At 42.6% G+C, this 17,205-nt stretch overlaps 1 protein-coding gene across 1 annotated transcript in view; it reads left to right on the top strand.

The window, feature by feature from the left end:
• Positions 1-17,205, top strand: part of PREX2 (phosphatidylinositol-3,4,5-trisphosphate dependent Rac exchange factor 2) — a 762,305-nt gene that overhangs the window by 599,360 nt on the left and 145,740 nt on the right. The window contains exons 34-35 of the mRNA XM_069731466.1: positions 490-633; positions 6,575-6,689. Coding sequence (XP_069587567.1) covers positions 490-633; positions 6,575-6,689 — 259 coding nt within the window. The remainder of the gene's footprint in view (positions 1-489; positions 634-6,574; positions 6,690-17,205) is intronic.

Genomic DNA, 17,205 nt, shown 5'->3' with positions numbered 1-17,205 from the left:
GGTTGCAAGGTTACAAAGGTCCTTATATCCTTTAAACCTCAAAATGTCTTGTAAGTGCGAGGGGTAACAGAAAATCGATAAGACCTCATTACTAAGGTTATATAAAGAGCTTACTGGGTGACATGAAAGACTCTTCTATTCCCATTGGCTAATTGACATGGAGGCATTAATGCACCAAATTCTCTATTCCGGTACTGGAATAAGTTGTGACAATTACTGTAGATATCATCGTCTTTGATTGTAAATACCGTATAATAAGTAAAGATTATGAAAAAGAATTTAATTTAACCGATAGAGCTTATTAAAGTCCCATGCACTTATTGCAGCCACCATAATACAAACATTTATAAAAGAGGTCCTCTTATAGGACATCCATTTGGTGCTACACAATCAAACTGGAGTTCAGCGTGACTGGACTATAAAGCCAATAAACTATCACACTATGCTTTTGTATGGGAAACTACTAACGCATTTCACTTGTATTCTCAGACGTTCCTATTACCTATCAGGCAGAAGGTAGCCGACAAGCTCTGAAAATTTACTTCTACCTAGATATTTATCATTTTGAGCATCTTCCACAAAGGCTGAAGAACGGAGGAGGATTTAAAATTCATCCTGTCCTTTTTTCTCAAGGTGAACACTTTTTGTTTTATATTTTCTTGCCACAAAAAAAGATAGGTGCTTGTATTCTGAATATTGGATTATCATTTCCTGTGATTTGCACTTTACTTGTAACTATAAAATAACAAACTACATTTTTAGGTAAGAGATATTAACTCCATGTAAAAAAAAACATTTGCCGCACTGACAATCAAAGACCCCTTCAAATTATAGAAAGGTTTGCCAAACCCAACAATTCCAAATGGACCAGCCGACAATAGATGATAGATGATGTCAAGGGTTAGAATGTTGACGGTGATATTGTTTATCTTACTGGGAAGACAAGCTGTCTCCATAGGTATCAGGGAATCCATTCACTTTATATCAAAGTTGATGAGACAAATGTTCTTTTGTTTTTGACCACTTGCAACTAATGAAAGTTGTTAAAAATTGTGTTAGTTTTTTTTGTTCTATACTCGCTGGGTAATTGTCCAAAAACATCCAACATTGTCAGATATAGCCTGGAATGTCACTGAGGCCATCGCCAAACCAATGACCATTCTACCAACAAACCATAGTTTGTCAGGCCGTTTTCTAATGTTCATGGGTTCTTTACTTCTCTCCTTCTATTCATTACACATCAAGTTTCACCAAGTCTAGCACACACGTGTCAGGGGATAGGTAGGGATAATTGTCAGTTGGATGGCATCTAGCCATAGCATATGGCCACCTAATGTTTGACATTGAGCAATTCATAGTAAAGTTAAAGCCCAAATGAGCACGGAGCTGTTAATCTTCCTCAGCTCATTATAAAAAATGCTGAAATTGTTTTCTATAGCCATCAGTCATACAATCTACTAGCTGACTATAGTCCTCTAGAGGTCTACTACCATAATCTCTAGCAAGGAAATTTGATGTCCTGATTTTAAAGCAGAATTTTCGATAAAAATTTTGTGAAAATTGCTGTAATCATGTATTTAAGCTAAGTTGACATCAGATTTTAGTATCCTTGTAAAATGCCTGTTTGACTATTTTTTTCAAATAGATTAATTATCGTAACTGTGGATTTTCAATGGGACTTCCTTCAAATATCCATTTGTTTCTATTTCATAATTTTCCATCAGGATTGGTCTTTTAAACATGACCAACAAATCGATCGTATCAAAGACTTTCAATTGGGCAACCGGCACCCATCATAGTAAAAGGGTTATTCTAATCTTCTATTTTCAGGAATTCACTCTCCCCCGCAACCAGTTTCCTGTTTTGCTGGGCATGGTGCACTCCTGAAGATTGGCAGTTTGTACCAGTAACATGGTCACCTGATTGCTTGAATCCATATGCTCTCCCAGACTTCTAGCAGAGACAGCTTTGCCTCTACAGCATGGGAGAAGCACAGGGGACTGAAGCTGGTCAGATACAGAGATCTGGCCAGCTTCATGGTAGCACAAATATTCCTCAAGAGCCACAAACAGATCATGTTTTCAGGTATTACACGTCACCAGGACTTCACCTTCCCCTATGGCCACTGCCCTCTGTTGTTCTCCATGGTGGGCTGGCATTAGGGGAAAGAAAACTGGGCAATTGCCCAAGGCCCCACACCTTTGGGGGCCCCCTGCCTCTACAACAAGAGATGCACTGATAATAGCATTAAAGCAATTACAAAAATAAAAACTACACATGTTTGGTATTGCTGCTTTCATAAAAGTCAGATCTATCAATATAAAAAGTAAATTAATCCAATCAGTAAACGGAGTAACAAGAAAAAAATCGAAATGATTACATTTTTTTGGCCTCCTCCACATTGCTATAAAACTCAATAACAGGAGGTTAAAACATCGTATCTGTCCCAAAATTGTATCACTAAAAACATCAGCTAAAAGGCACAAAAAATAAGCCAAAACACTGCTCCATACCCCGAAAAATTAAAACATTCCAGGTCTTGGAAAATGGTGTCAAAAAGAAATTTTATTTTTAGAAATTTCAGAATTTTTTTTCAACTCTTCAATAAAGGAAAACTATATATATATTTGTTATCTTCGTACTCATCCTGACTTGGAGAATCATATTACTACATTAGTTTTACTATATATTGAACAAGGTAAACTATGTTATGGAATGAATGCTGTCATTTAAAAGTATAACTTGTCCCTCAAAAAAAAAATAACCCTCATATGTGGACAGAAAAATAAACTATGGCTCTTGGAAAAAGGGAAGGAAAAAACAGAAAATCGCCCAGGATTTTGGAACACCAGGATGGGGCTAAACAATTCAAATTTAACTCAATTGAGTAGATGATCCTATGAGAATGTTTTTCTTACTGACCAGTTTGTAAAACCTATTTTATTTAACTTTATTTAACTTTTTCAGGTCATTCTTAATTAATATAAGAAGTTCTGTGTTCAGAATCCTCATCTCTAGGTCAGAGTATCAGCTTCTCTCGCTGGAGGACCTGACCTGTATGACACAGGCAGCACAATGATGTGAATGGATATGTGTGTGTCTCTGTCTCTGTGAATGTGGTTTAGCCTAGAATGTATGGAATGTATGGACTCTTGATGGTATATATAGCTATGTGTGAAGACGTGTGTATGTATGAGCTCTGTATACATATTTGTATGTGCTCTGTGTATACATATATATATACAGTGGGGCAAAAAAGTATTTAGTCAGTCAGCAATAGTGCAAGTTCCACCACTTAAAAAGATGAGAGGCGTCTGTAATTTACATCATAGGTAGACCTCAACTATGGGAGACAAACTGAGAAAAAAAAATCCAGAAAATCACATTGTCTGTTTTTTTAACATTTTATTTGCATATTATGGTGGAAAATAAGTATTTGGTCAGAAACAAAATTTCATCTCAATACTTTGTAATATATACTTTGTTGGCAATGACAGAGGTCAAACGTTTTCTGTAAGTTTTCACAAGGTTGCCACACACTGTTGTTGGTATGTTGGCCCATTCCTCCATGCAGATCTCCTCTAGAGCAGTGATGTTTTTGGCTTTTCGCTTGGCAACACGGACTTTCAACTCCCTCCAAAGGTTTTCTATAGGGTTGAGATCTGGAGACTGGCTAGGCCACTCCAGGACCTTGAAATGCTTCTTACGAAGCCACTCCTTCGTTGCCCTGGCGGTGTGCTTTGGATCATTGTCATGTTGAAAGACCCAGCCATGTTTCATCTTCAATGCCCTTGCTGATGGAAGGAGGTTTGCACTCAAAATCTCACGATACATGGCCCCATTCATTCTTTCATGTACCCGGATCAGTCGTCCTGGCCCCTTTGCAGAGAAACTGCCCCAAAGCATGATGTTTCCACCACCATGCTTTACAGTAGGTATGGTGTTTGATGGATGCAACTCAGTATTCTTTTTCCTCCAAACACGACAAGTTGTGTTTCTACCAAACAGTTCCAGTTTGGTTTCATCAGACCATAGGACATTCTCCCAAAACTCCTCTGGATCATCCAAATGCTCTCTAGCAAACTTCAGATGGGCCCGGACATGTACTGGCTTAAGCAGTGGGACACGTCTGGCACTGCAGGATCTGAGTCCATGGTGGCGTAGTGTGTTACTTATGGTAGGCCTTGTTACATTGGTCCCAGCTCTCTGCAGTTCATTCACTAGGTCCCCCCGCGTGGTTCTGGGATTTTTGCTCACCATTCTTGTGATCATTCTGACCCCACGGGGTGGGATTTTGCGTGGAGCCCCAGATCGAGGGAGATTATCAGTGGTCTTGTATGTCTTCCATTTTCTAATTATTGCTCCCACTATTGATTTCTTCACTCCAAGCTGGTTGGCTATTGCAGATTCAGTCTTCCCACCCTGGTGCAGGGCTACAATTTTGTTTCTGGTGTCCTTTGACAGCTCTTTGGTCTTCACCATAGTGGAGTTTGGAGTCAGACTGTTTGAGGGTGTGCACAGGTGTCTTTTTATACTGATAACAAGTTTAAACAGGTGCCATTACTACAGGTAATGAGTGGAGGAAAGAGGAGACTCTTAAAGAAGAAGTTACAGGTCTGTGGGAGCCAGAAATCTTGATTGTTTGTTTCTGACCAAATACTTATTTTCCACCATAATATGCAAATAAAATGTTAAAAAAACAGACAATGTGATTTTCTGGATTTTTTTTTCTCAGTTTGTCTCCCATAGTTGAGGTCTACCTATGATGTAAATTACAGACGCCTCTCATCTTTTTAAGTGGTGGAACTTGCACTATTGCTGACTGACTAAATACTTTTTTGCCCCACTGTATATGTGTGTGTGTTTACGTATACATGCGAGTGTGGTATGTGTGTATACCTATGTGTGTGTGTGCTCGGTGTATACATGTGTGTATGCATATGTTTATGTAACATACTTTGTGTGTATCACATACAGTGTATATAAAGTTATAAAATCTGGCAATGTAGATGAGAGTTCATAGGTGTAAACATGTTGGCAATCACCCAACAAATAAGCAAAATGCTGCTCATTCATTGGGTGATTGAATTGTATATGCCAGAACAGAAATCATTGTTTTCAGCAGCACATCTCCCAGTGTAAACTGCAGATGTGCTGCTAATAACTTGATACTGTATGGGGACATATCGATCTACTAGTGACTGTTCTGTCCCCATCATACTTCTTCAGCCGGTGTAAAGAAGTCGGGAAGCAAGCACCAAATGACTTCAATATGGTCGATCGTGCTCATTTAACAATCTGAACTCAGCGCATGAAAATACAGCTAAAATATTTGAGTATGATGGTGCAATATGTGAGTATTTAGGGCCCTACTTTAACCTTTTGTGCAGGGTCCCACTTTGGCTAAAACCAACCCTGGCTCCATGTCAGGTTTTACAAGTGACCTGGCGTGCTCCTATGTTTTCATCTGCTTAGGCCTATAAAAGGTTCATCAAGACACAGACATGTGTCATGGTATTAAGTCTCTTGGTTCTGTTTGTTTTACTGTGCACTATTACCTGTTCCTGCCCTACCTCTGTCTGCATTGTCTTGGAATTTCATGCATCCTGTCTGTCTACGGCCTCTACGGCTTCAAGTCCTTGCTCCACCCCTGCTTTTCTGTGTCCTGTCTACCTGCGGCCTCCAGTGCTCCAAGTCCTCGCTCCATGTGCCTTCCTGCTGCTCCATCAACTCTTGGGATCCATGTGCCTACCCAGATTTGGAGCTTAGAGGATCCACCTCACAAGTTGAGTCTGGCATCAGACTTTCTTTAGTTTTGCCCTGGTGATAATGTCATAACCTGTGCATTACTCATGAAATCCTGAAAACATGGTCTGCTGGGGGCTCTACAAGACTGGAGTTGGGGAGCACTGTTCTAAAACATAGAGCCTAGTAGAGGCGCACACTCCTTACCTAGGTAACCAGCCACTCTGGGACCCTAGGGAGGCCGGTTGCCTTGGCAGCAAGCTTTGAAAGGAGACTAATTATTCTGTTGTTAAACAGGATAAGAACAGATCTTTTTTTCTGATTTGTGCAGTGCACATCTATGACAAGAGGGTGCTACAGGATAGGCATAAGGTGGCACCATCTTGTTTAATGCCGTTCAAACAGTTTTAAAGGATGTTAAAACATGTTGTGAGCCTTAAATACCTAAACTTGACCTAATAGGACTGTTTACAAAGGGTATCAAAAGGTCTGTGAACTCCGTGAAAAAAATCCTGCAACCATAGTTTATATGGCTGGACCAAGTGTAGAGTATGGATGTGCAAGTGACATAAAATGATTAATTATATATTCATCTTTATTATTAGCCGTCTCTGGACATTACATATTCTAGCACATTTCATTGATAAGTTGCCTATAGATGTTATCCTATTTCTTGCATTCCATGTCTATTCTTTTAATGATCCCTACAATTGATGGCTGCTCATCTTAAAAATCTCACCGAGACCATAAAATCAGAATAGCATGAAACTGTGCAATGTTCCAGACTACAATGGAGAAAAAATAAGAGCAATATCTCTTCCTATTTCAGCTCTGGAGAGTATGGATGGCTATTATTACAAGGATAATGTTTCTATTGAAGAATTTCAGGCCCAGATTAATGCTGCTTCACTCGAGAAAGTTAAACAGTACAATCAGAAGCTAAGGTGAGTCTTCCAGTGATTTACGCTCATCTGCAGCCATTCATGTCTTCTGCTTCTTCTGACTCCTTAAGCTGATGATGAAAGATGTTTTAGCTTTACTAACCGGTAGTAAATGGAAAGCGACCCTGTAATTTAGCAGCCCCATAACATTACACTAGAGAGACATTCTGTAATAACTCAGACCTGTCTCTCTCAACTTCCAATTACAGTCACTTGGCTTAGTCAAGCAATGCTCATATACTGCAGCTCAGATCACATTCACTGGAATTGGAGCTGAGCTGTAGTAATAAAGAATAGCCACTACATTGTGTATGGCACTCTAGTATTCTATCACCATATACAGTATTTTTTAAGCTATGGCATCAGGTCACTCTATGTGAATGCAGATTTGTGAATCCCCACAGAGTGCGCACTGCAACCTGTCAGGATTCTCCAGTGCTGGCATCGGGTGCTGCAGTGGCTGACTGAATATATATGATTTGCATAAATGCTGTCACGTGCCGACTAGACGTGCACGGCTCACTCAATGCAAGTGCATTAAGCAAGAATGGGCACATCTAGTCGGAATGTGACCAGAATTATGCAACTCACATGACCGCCCTCTCCCGGCGCCAGCACCAGAAAATCATCACAACACATATGCCACTCACTATGAGGATTCATAAGTCTGCAGTGACATAAAGTGACTGCAGACTTGTACCCTAACGCCAAACAACCCCTATAATCTTTCAATTTCAAAGAACTCCTTTAAGATTAGAGATGGGCAGACATCTGGATGGTCTGGCGGGTTTGGCCAAACAGTTTGGGTACCAGAACAGTACATGAACCCGGCCCCCTTTCACTTGAATGGGAGTACTCATCAGCCACAGCCTGCTCTGTAAATACATAATTTAAAAAAGACATGGTGTGGGTTCCCCTGTATTTTTGATAATAGATGCGTATTTTCTGTGCGACTGTGGGCTACTATTTTTAGGCTGGGGGGGGGGGCAATTCCATGGCCCCTTACCAACCTGAGAATACCGGTCCCAAGCTGTAAATTATTTAATTATAGGGTAGGCGCCGACTGATGAATACTCATTGCTCTCGCTGTTATTATCAGCAGCAGACGTTTGCTGATGGGAGCAGTAGTCCCATTAGCTGACACCAATTACCGGATGTAAACGTTATACCTCCAATCACAGCTGCATGCTCCCACTGTCTAATGACAGCATGGGAACTGCGGCTGTTTGACCGGCGGTGATGATTTTACCACCGATCAGAAGCTGTATTTGTCGCGCTGTCAAGCACATGGCAGCATGGGAAACATGCTGGATGTTCCAGTGTTCCAGTGTTTCCCATGCTGCCATGTGCTTGACAGCGCAACAAATACAGCTTCTGATCGGTGGTAAAATCATCACCGCCGGTGAGACAGCCGCGGTTCCCATGCTGTCAAAAGACAGCGGGAGCATGCAGCTGTGATTGGAGGTATAACGTTTACCTCCGGTAATTGGTGTCAGCTAATGGGACTACTGCTCCCATCAGCAAACGTCTGCTGCTGATAATAACAGCGAGAGCAATGAGTATTCATCAGCTGGCGCCTGCCCTGTAATTAAATAATTTACAGCTGGGGACCGGTATTCTCAGGTTGGAAAGGGGCCATGGAATTGCCCCCCCCCCCCCAGCCTAAAAATAGTAGCCCACAGTCGCCCAGAAAATGCGCATCTATTATCAAAAATACAGGGGAACCCACACCATGTCTATTTTAAATTATGTATTTACAGAGCAGGCTGTGGCTGATGAGTACTCCCATCAGCCACTCCTGTTCTCACTGCTATTAGCGACAGCAGGTGGCAGCTGATGGGAGCAGTAGTCCCATCAGCCAACACCAATGATTGGAGGTAAACTTTATACCTCCGATCATAGCTGCGTGCTCACGCTGTCATTTGACAGTGAAGGAACCGCAGCTGTTTGACTGGCGGTGATGATTTTACCGCCGATCAGAAGCAGTGTTTGCTGCGTGACAAACACCCGGTGTCCAGGGGGCCGACCGCGAACAGCAACATGGACTTCCTCGTGTAGTCCATGTTAGCTGTCTGTGCCTGAACTGTAGGTGTTTACTGTTCAGGTTCGCCAATCTCTTGTCAAGATTTCAATGCAGTAATATATTCATCTTCTATTACAGAAAAACATTTTTCAAAAGTATCCAAATACATTCTGCCACAAGTATAAAATCTCTAGCATATGGATTAACTAGGACATCAATGGCAATGCTACCATGCATCAAGCCAACAATCTGTACACAGCATTCTGCCAATCTGCCACTTACCTGTACCTGTAGTTTTAAGCAACACTTTTATGGAGATGAAAAGCTGAACATATTTTACTTTAACCCCTTCATGACCCAGCCTATTTTGACCTTAAAGACCTTGCCGTTTTTTGCAATTCTGACCAGTGTCCCTTTATGAGGTAATAACTCAGGAACGCTTCAACGGATCCTAGCGGTTCTGAGATTGTTTTTTCGTGACATATTGGGCTTCATGTTAGTGGTAAATTTAGGTCAATCAATTCTGCGTTTATTTGTGATAAAAACAGAAATTTGGCGAAAATTTTGAAAATTTCGCAATTTTCACATTTTAAATTTTTATTCAGTTAAACCAGAGAGTTATGTGACAAAAAATAGTTAATAAATAACATTTCCCACATGTATACTTTACATCAGCACAATTTTGGAAACAAAATTTTTTTTTGCTAGGAAGTTATAAGGGTTAAAATTTGACCAGCGATTTCTTATTTTTACAACGAAATTTACAAAACCATTTTTTTTAGGGACCACCTCACATTTGAAGTCAGTTTGAGGGGTCTATATGGCTGAAAATACCCAAAAGTGACACCATTCTAAAAAATGAACCCCTCAAGGTACTCAAAACCACATTCAAGAAGTTTATTAACCCTTCAGGTGCTTCACAGTAGCAGAAGCAACATGGAAGGAAAAAATGAACATTTAACTTTTTAGTCACAAAAATTATATTTTAGCAACAATTTTTTTATTTTCCCAATGGTAAAAGGAGAAACTGAACCACGAAAGTTGTTGTCCAATTTGTCCTGAGTACACTGATACCTCATATGTTGGGGTAAACCACTGTTTGGGCACACGGCAGGGCTTGGAAGGGAAGGAGCGCCATTTGACTTTTTGAATGAAAAATTGGCTCCACTCTTTAGCGGACACCATGTCGCGTTTGGAGAGCCCCCGTGTGCCTAAAAATTGGAGCTCCCCCACAAGTGACCCCATTTTGGAAACTAGACGCCCCAAGGAACTTATCTAGATGCATAGTGAGCACTTTGAACCGCCAGGTGCTTCACAAATTGATCCGTTAAAATGAAAAAGTACTTTTTTTTCACAAAAAAATTCTTTTCGCCTCAATTTTTTCATTTTCACATGGGCAATAGGATAAAATGGATCATAAAATTTGTTGGGCAATTTCTCCCGAGTACGCCGATACCTCATATGTGGGGGTAAACCACTGTTTGGGCACACGGCAGGGCTCGGAAGGGAAGGAGCGCCATTTGACTTTTTGAATGGAAAATTAGCTCCAATTGTTAGCGGACACCATGTCGCGTTTGGAGAGCCCCTGTGTGCCTAAACATTGGAGCTCCCCCACAAGTGACCCCATTTTGGAAACTAGACCCCCCAAGGAACTTATCTAGATGCCTAGTGAGCACTTTAAACCCCCAGGTGCTTCACCAATTGATCTGTAAAAATGAAAAAGTACTTTTTTTTCACAAAAAAATTCTTTTCGCCTCAATTTTTTCATTTTCACATGGGCAATAGGATAAAATGGATCATAAAATTTGTTGGGCAATTTCTCCCGAGTACGCCGATACCTCATATGTGGGGGTAAACCACTGTTTGGGCACACGGCAGGGCTCGGAAGGGAAGGAGCGCCATTTGACTTTTTGAATGGAAAATTAGCTCCAATTGTTAGCGGACACCATGTCGCGTTTGGAGAGCCCCTGTGTGCCTAAACATTGGAGATCCCCCACAAGTGACCCCATTTTGGAAACTAGACCCCCCAAGGAACTTATCTAGATGCATATTGAACACTTTAAACCCCCAGGTGCTTCACAGAAGTTTATAATGCAGAGCCATGAAAATAAAAAATAATTTTTCTTTCCTCAAAATGATTTTTTAGCCTGGAATTTCCTATTTTGCCAAGGGTAATAGGAGAAATTGGACCCCAAATGTTCTTGTCCAGTTTGTCCTGAGTACGCAGATACCTCATATGTGGGGGTAAACCACTGTTTGGGCGCACGGCAGGGCTTGGAAGGGAAGGCACGCCATTTGGCTTTTTAAATGGAAAATTAGCTCCAATCATTAGCGGACACCATGTCACGTTTGGAGATCCCCTGTGTGCCTAAACATTGGAGATCCCCCACAAATGACCCCATTTTGGAAACTAGACCCCCAAAGTAACTAATCTAGATGTGTGGTGAGGACTTTGAACCCCCAAGTGCATCACAGAAGTTTATAACGGAGAGCCATGAAAATAAAAAATAAAAATTATTTTCTCAAAAATGATCTTGTAGCCTGCAATTTTTTATTTTCCCAAGGGTAACAGGAGAAATTTCACCCCAAAAATTGTTGTCCAGTTTCTCCTGAGTACGCTGATACCCCATATGTGGGGGTAAACCACTGTTTGGGCACACGCTGGGGCTCGGAAATGAAGTAGTGACGTTTTGAAATGCAGACTTTGATGGAATGCTCTGCGGGCGTCACGTTGCGTTTGCAGAGCCCCTGATGTGGCTAAACAGTAGAAACCCCCCACAAGTGACCCCATTTTGGAAACTAGACCCCGAATGGAACTTATCTAGATGTGTGGTGAGGACTTTGAACCCCCAAGTGCTTCACAGAAGTTTATAACGCAGAGCCATGAAAATAAAAAATAAAAATTATTTTCTCAAAAATGATCTTTTAGCCTGCAATTTTTTATGTTCCCAAGGGTAACAGGAGAAATTTCACCCCAAAAGTTGTTGTCCAGTTTCTCCTGAGTACGCTGATACCCCATATGTGGGGGTAAACCACTGTTTGGGCACACGCTGGGGCTCGGAAGTGAAGTAGTGACGTTTTGAAATGCAGACTTTGATGGAATGGTCTGCGGGCGTCACATTGCGTTTGCAGAGCCCCTGGTGTGGCTAAACAGTAGAAACCCCCCACAAGTGACCCCATTTTGGAAACTAGACCCCGAAAGGAACTTATCTAGATGTGTGGTGAGCACTTTGAACCCCCAAGTGCTTCACAGAAGTTTACAACGCAGAGCCGTGAAAATAATAAATACGTTTTCTTTCCTCAAAAATAATTATTTAGCCCAGAATTTTTTATTTTCCCAAGGGTTACAGGAGAAATTAGACCCCAAAAGTTGTTGACCAGTTTCTCCTGAGTACGCTGATACCCCATGTGTGGGGGTAAACCACTGTTTGGGCACACGTCGGGGCTCAGAAGGGAAGTAGTGACTTTTGAAATGCAGACTTTGATGGAATGGTCTGTGGGCGTCACGTTGCGTTTGCAGAGCCCCTGGTGTGCCTAAACAGTAGAAACCCCCCACAAGTGACCCCATTTTAGAAACTAGACCCCCCAAGGAACTTATCTAGATATGTGGTGAGCGCTTTGAACCCCCAAGTGCTTCACAGACAACGCAGAGCCGTGAAAATAAAAAATCATTTTTCTTTCCTCAAAAATGATATTTTAGCAAGCATTTTTTTATTTTCACAAGGGTAACAGGAGAAATTGGACCCCAGTAATTGTTGCGCAGTTTGTCCTGAGTACACTGATACCCCATATGAGGGGGTAAACCACTGTTTGGGCACATGTCGGGGCTCGGAATTGAGGGAGCACCATTTGACTTTTTGAATACAAGATTGGCTGGAATCAATGGTGGCGCCATGTTGCGTTTGGAGACCCCTGATGTGCCTAAACAGTGGAAACCCCTCAATTCTACCTCCAACACTAACCCCCCCACACCCCTAACCCTAATCCCAATTGTAGCCATAACCCTAATCACAACCCTAACCACAACCCTAATTCCAACCCTAACCCTAAGGCTATGTGCCCACGTTGCGGATTCGTGTGAGATTTTTCAGCATCATTTTTGGAAAATCCACGGGTAAAAGGCACTGCGTTTTACCTGCGGATTTTCCGCGGATTTCCAGTGTTTTTTGTGCGGATTTCATCTGCGGATTCCGCACGTTATTTTCCGCACCATGGGCACAGCGGATTTGGTTTTCCATAGGTTTACTTGGTACTGTAAACCTGATGGAACACTGCTGCGAATCCGCAGCGGCCAATCCGCTGCGGATCCGCAGCCAAATCCGCACCGTGTGCACATAGCCTAATTCTAAAGGTATGTGCACACGCTGCGGAAAACGCTGCGGATCCGCAGCAGTTTCCCATGAGTTTACAGTTCAATGTAAACCTATGGGAAACAAAAATCGCTGTACACATGCTGCAGAAAAACTGCACGGAAACGCAGCGGTTTACATTCCGCAACATGTCTCTTCTTTCTGCGGATTCCGCAGCGGTTTTACAACTGCTCCAATAGAGAACCGCAGTTGTAAAACCGCAGTGAAATGTGCAGAAAAAACATGGTAAATCCGCCATAAATCCGCAGCGGTTTAGCACTGCGGATTTATCAAATCCGCAGCGGAAAAATCCGCAGAGGACCAGAATACGTGTGCACATACTGAAACCCTAACCCTAGCCCTAACCCTAGCTCTAACCCTAACCCTAGCCCTAACCCTAGCCCTAACTCTAACCCTAGCCCTAACCCTAGCCCTAACCCTAGCCCTAACCCTAACCCTAACCCTAGCCCTAACCCTAACCCTACCCCTAACCCTAGCCCTACCCCTAGCCCTAACCCTAGCCCTAACCCTAGCCCTAACCCTACCCCTAACCCTAGCCCTAACCCTAACCCTACCCCTAACCCTAACCCTATTCTAACATTAGTGGAAAAAAAAAATTCTATATTTTTTTATTGTCCCTACCTATGGGGGTGACAAAGGGGGGGGTCATTTATCATTTTTTTTATTTTGATCACTGGGATAGATTATATCTCAGTGATCAAAATGCACTTTGAACGAATCTGCCGGCCGGCAGATTCGGCGGGCGCACTGCACATGCGCCCGCCATTTTGGAAGATGGCGGCGCCCAGGGAGAAGACAGACGGACCCCGGCAGGATCGGTAAGTATGATGGGGTGGGGGGGAGCACGGGGGGGGGGATCGGAGCATGGGGGGGTGGATCGGAATGCGGGAGGGGTAGAACGGAGCACGGGGGGGTGGAACGGAGCACGGGGGGGTGGAACGGAGCACGGGGGGTGGAACGGAGCACGGGGGGGTGGATCGGAGTGCAGGGGGGGTGATTGGAGCACGGGGGGGGGTGATTGGAGCACGGGGGTGAGCGGACAAGAGCACGGGGGGAGCGGAGCACAGGACGGAGGGGAGCGGGGCAGTGTACCGGGCAGATCGGAGGGCTGGGGGGGCGATCGGTGGGGTGGGGTGGGGGCACATTAGTATTTCCAGCCATGGCCGATGATATTGCAGCATCGGCCATGGCTGGATTGTAATATTTCACCCGTTATAATAGGTGAAATATCACAAATCGCTCTGATTGGCAGTTTCACTTTCAACAGCCAATCAGAGCGATCGTAGCCACGGGGGGGTGAAGCCACCCCCCTGGGCTAAACTACCACTTCCCCTGTCCCTGCAGATCGGGTGAAATGGGAGTTAACCCTTTCACCCGGCCTGCAGGGACGCGATCTTTCCATGACGCCACATAGGCGTCATGGGTCGGATTGGCACCGACTTTCATGACGCCTACGTGGCGTCATAGGTCGGGAAGGGGTTAAGATGTTTTCTGAGAATGGACAAAATTTGATCAAGAGTGGAAAATGTACTAAAATGATACAAACTTGTTAAAACCACTTATTGCTGCCTCTGTGAAGGTCACTGTTTGCTTGTCTGCAGCTTTAACGAGACATAGACCACTGCTGCCTAGCACTGGCCATGGTGGGGACACTACAAGATGTTCATGATGGGTTAAGTAATGACAAGTGCTCGTTAACAAGTTGTCCAGGACTTGAAAAAAATATGTCTGCTTTTTTCCTGAGGCAGTGCTCCATTTGTAAATGGCTGGTTTTGGTATTGCAGCTCGGTCCCATTTAATGGAATGAGGATGTGCTACAGGAACAGATACAGCCATGGACAAAAGTGTACATTTTCTAAGATAGGCAGCAACCTTTTTTTGTAATCCCAGGAAATCTTTGGGAATTATGTAGGAAACTCTGGGAAACAGCGCAATTTTGTCCACGGTTGTATCTGTTGATCACTGTCATCAGCAGTTCAAAAGTTTCAATTTTTTTAAACTTGTTTTATTCTCGCTGGTCACCTGAGTAAATAGGTTGTTTTTATTTGTTTGTTTTTTTTAAATCTGCCATATGATTCTGAGGATATGAGCCTTTTTATTTAGTGTAAGTTTTTGTCGTCTTTACAAAGGGGCGGTGGTCATAGAGTAATTATTTAGATCAGCCTAAAAATGTGCCTCCAGAGAATCCTGGGAGCCACATCCCCTTAAAGCGAACCTGTCAGCAGAATTTTGCTAAGTAAACTACAGGCACTGTCAGGTTGACGCCATTACACTGATTAAAATGATACCTGGGTTGATGAAATCCGTCTTGTGGTTTTTGTTTAATATGTATTTGCAACTTTCAGTTAATGAGACTCTCGTGCTTTGCAGTGGGCCTGCGTGCTGGTCTTTTTTTGGTGGTCTGTTCTTATATTCATCCTTATTGGCTTAAATGACAGGTCACTGAACCATCAGTGACCTGCCTCCAATTTTAAATACTGCGCTTGCGCAGTTCATATAGGTGTAACTACAGCAAAATGGCGCCTCCGGTGTCGCATGCGCAGTAACATCTATCACTTGTCGATAAATACTACTGCACAAGCGCCACCATCAAAACCATTTTGCTGCAGCCAAATTTTTTTTCCTCCAGCAAAATGACGCCAGCGCTTGTGCAATAGCATCTATTGACAAGCGATAGATTCTACTGCGCATGCACCACTGGCACAATTTTTCTGCAGCAAATTTTTTTTTTCCTCCAACAACATGGCGCTGCTAGTGGTGCATGTTCAGTATCATGTATTGCGACAGATGCTGCTGTGCATGCGCCGTTGCCGGTGCCATTTTGCTGTATTTCATTCTTTTTTTCCAAAGACCACAATATGAACTGCACAAGCTAAGTATTTAAAATAAAAAGCAGGTCACTTAAGGCTCAGTGACCCATGATTTAAGTCCATAAGGATGAACAGAGCATCAAATAAAGGACCGTCCGCAGGTCCATCCCAAAGCACGGGAATCTCATTAACTGAACACTGCAAATACAGATTAAACAAGAACCACAAGACAGATTTCATCAACCCAGGTATCATTTTAATTAGTGTAACTGTGCCAACCTGATAATGCCTGTAGTGTACTTCACAAAATCCAGATGACAGTTTTGCTTTACAGAGGTTGTCCGGCCTTAGAATTCAAGTGTGCAGTCACCGAATGTGATTGCAGACTTGTGAATCATTGCACCATACACTGTGAAGATTCTCCACTGCAAACACTCGAGCAGGTGGTCATGTGACTGCAATTTTTACCCTTTCCGACACTTTCCAACTAGACGTGTCCAGCCTTGCTCAATTCTTTTATATTGAGCGAGGTCACACACATCTAGTTGGCACATGACCGCAAGCATGCAAATTGCATACTTGCGGTCACGCACCTGCTGCATTCTGCACCATTCCAGAGAATCTTCACAGTGAGTGCTATGTGGATTCCGAAGTCTGCAATCATAGAGACTTACTGTGGACTTGTATCCTAAGGATGGATAACCCCTTCATAAAAATGAGTTCTGAATAAAACGGCACATAGCTGTAGAATTGTATCACGAATTTACAAATGACAAAAATTTAAATACTCAGTAAAGCAGTGAGAGTAAAATAAGAGCACAATCTGGCCACTCTTGACTTTTAGCTGGCCTCTTTAATGTTTTATTACGTTTTAACTTTTTTTTTTACATCTTTTTAGTTGTAATTCTATTAAATATTGGGCACTAGTAAGCTTCTCTTTAAGACTTGGGTTTTCAGTGGGCTTCAAGTTCCTAGAACAGGCCTTGGTTAAGCTTCTGGTAAGGAATGGATTAAATATTAAAGATTAATGAGAACTTAACATAGTGTGAACATTCTTAATGAAATGCATAAGACTACAAGAGGAGAGCTGTCCCCAGTTCTCTGAATGTGACGAGGGATTCTTTACTACTAAAAGGCCCCATGAGAACCTCGACATGCACATCAAGGATGTTGCTCTTCTGATTAACTAAACATTCTGGAGATAAATTAACGTCTTTTACGTTTGTGAAAACAATAAAAATGATTCTTTTAAATTAAAAGTCAAAGTGGAGGAAATCTTTACAATTAATTTACTTATTACTCCCGAAAGTAATCCG

Source organism: Ranitomeya imitator, chromosome 6 (assembly GCF_032444005.1).
Source record: "Ranitomeya imitator isolate aRanImi1 chromosome 6, aRanImi1.pri, whole genome shotgun sequence".
NCBI classification, from domain to species: Eukaryota; Metazoa; Chordata; class Amphibia; order Anura; family Dendrobatidae; genus Ranitomeya; species Ranitomeya imitator.
This window is presented reverse-complemented; position numbering and strand designations above follow the sequence as displayed.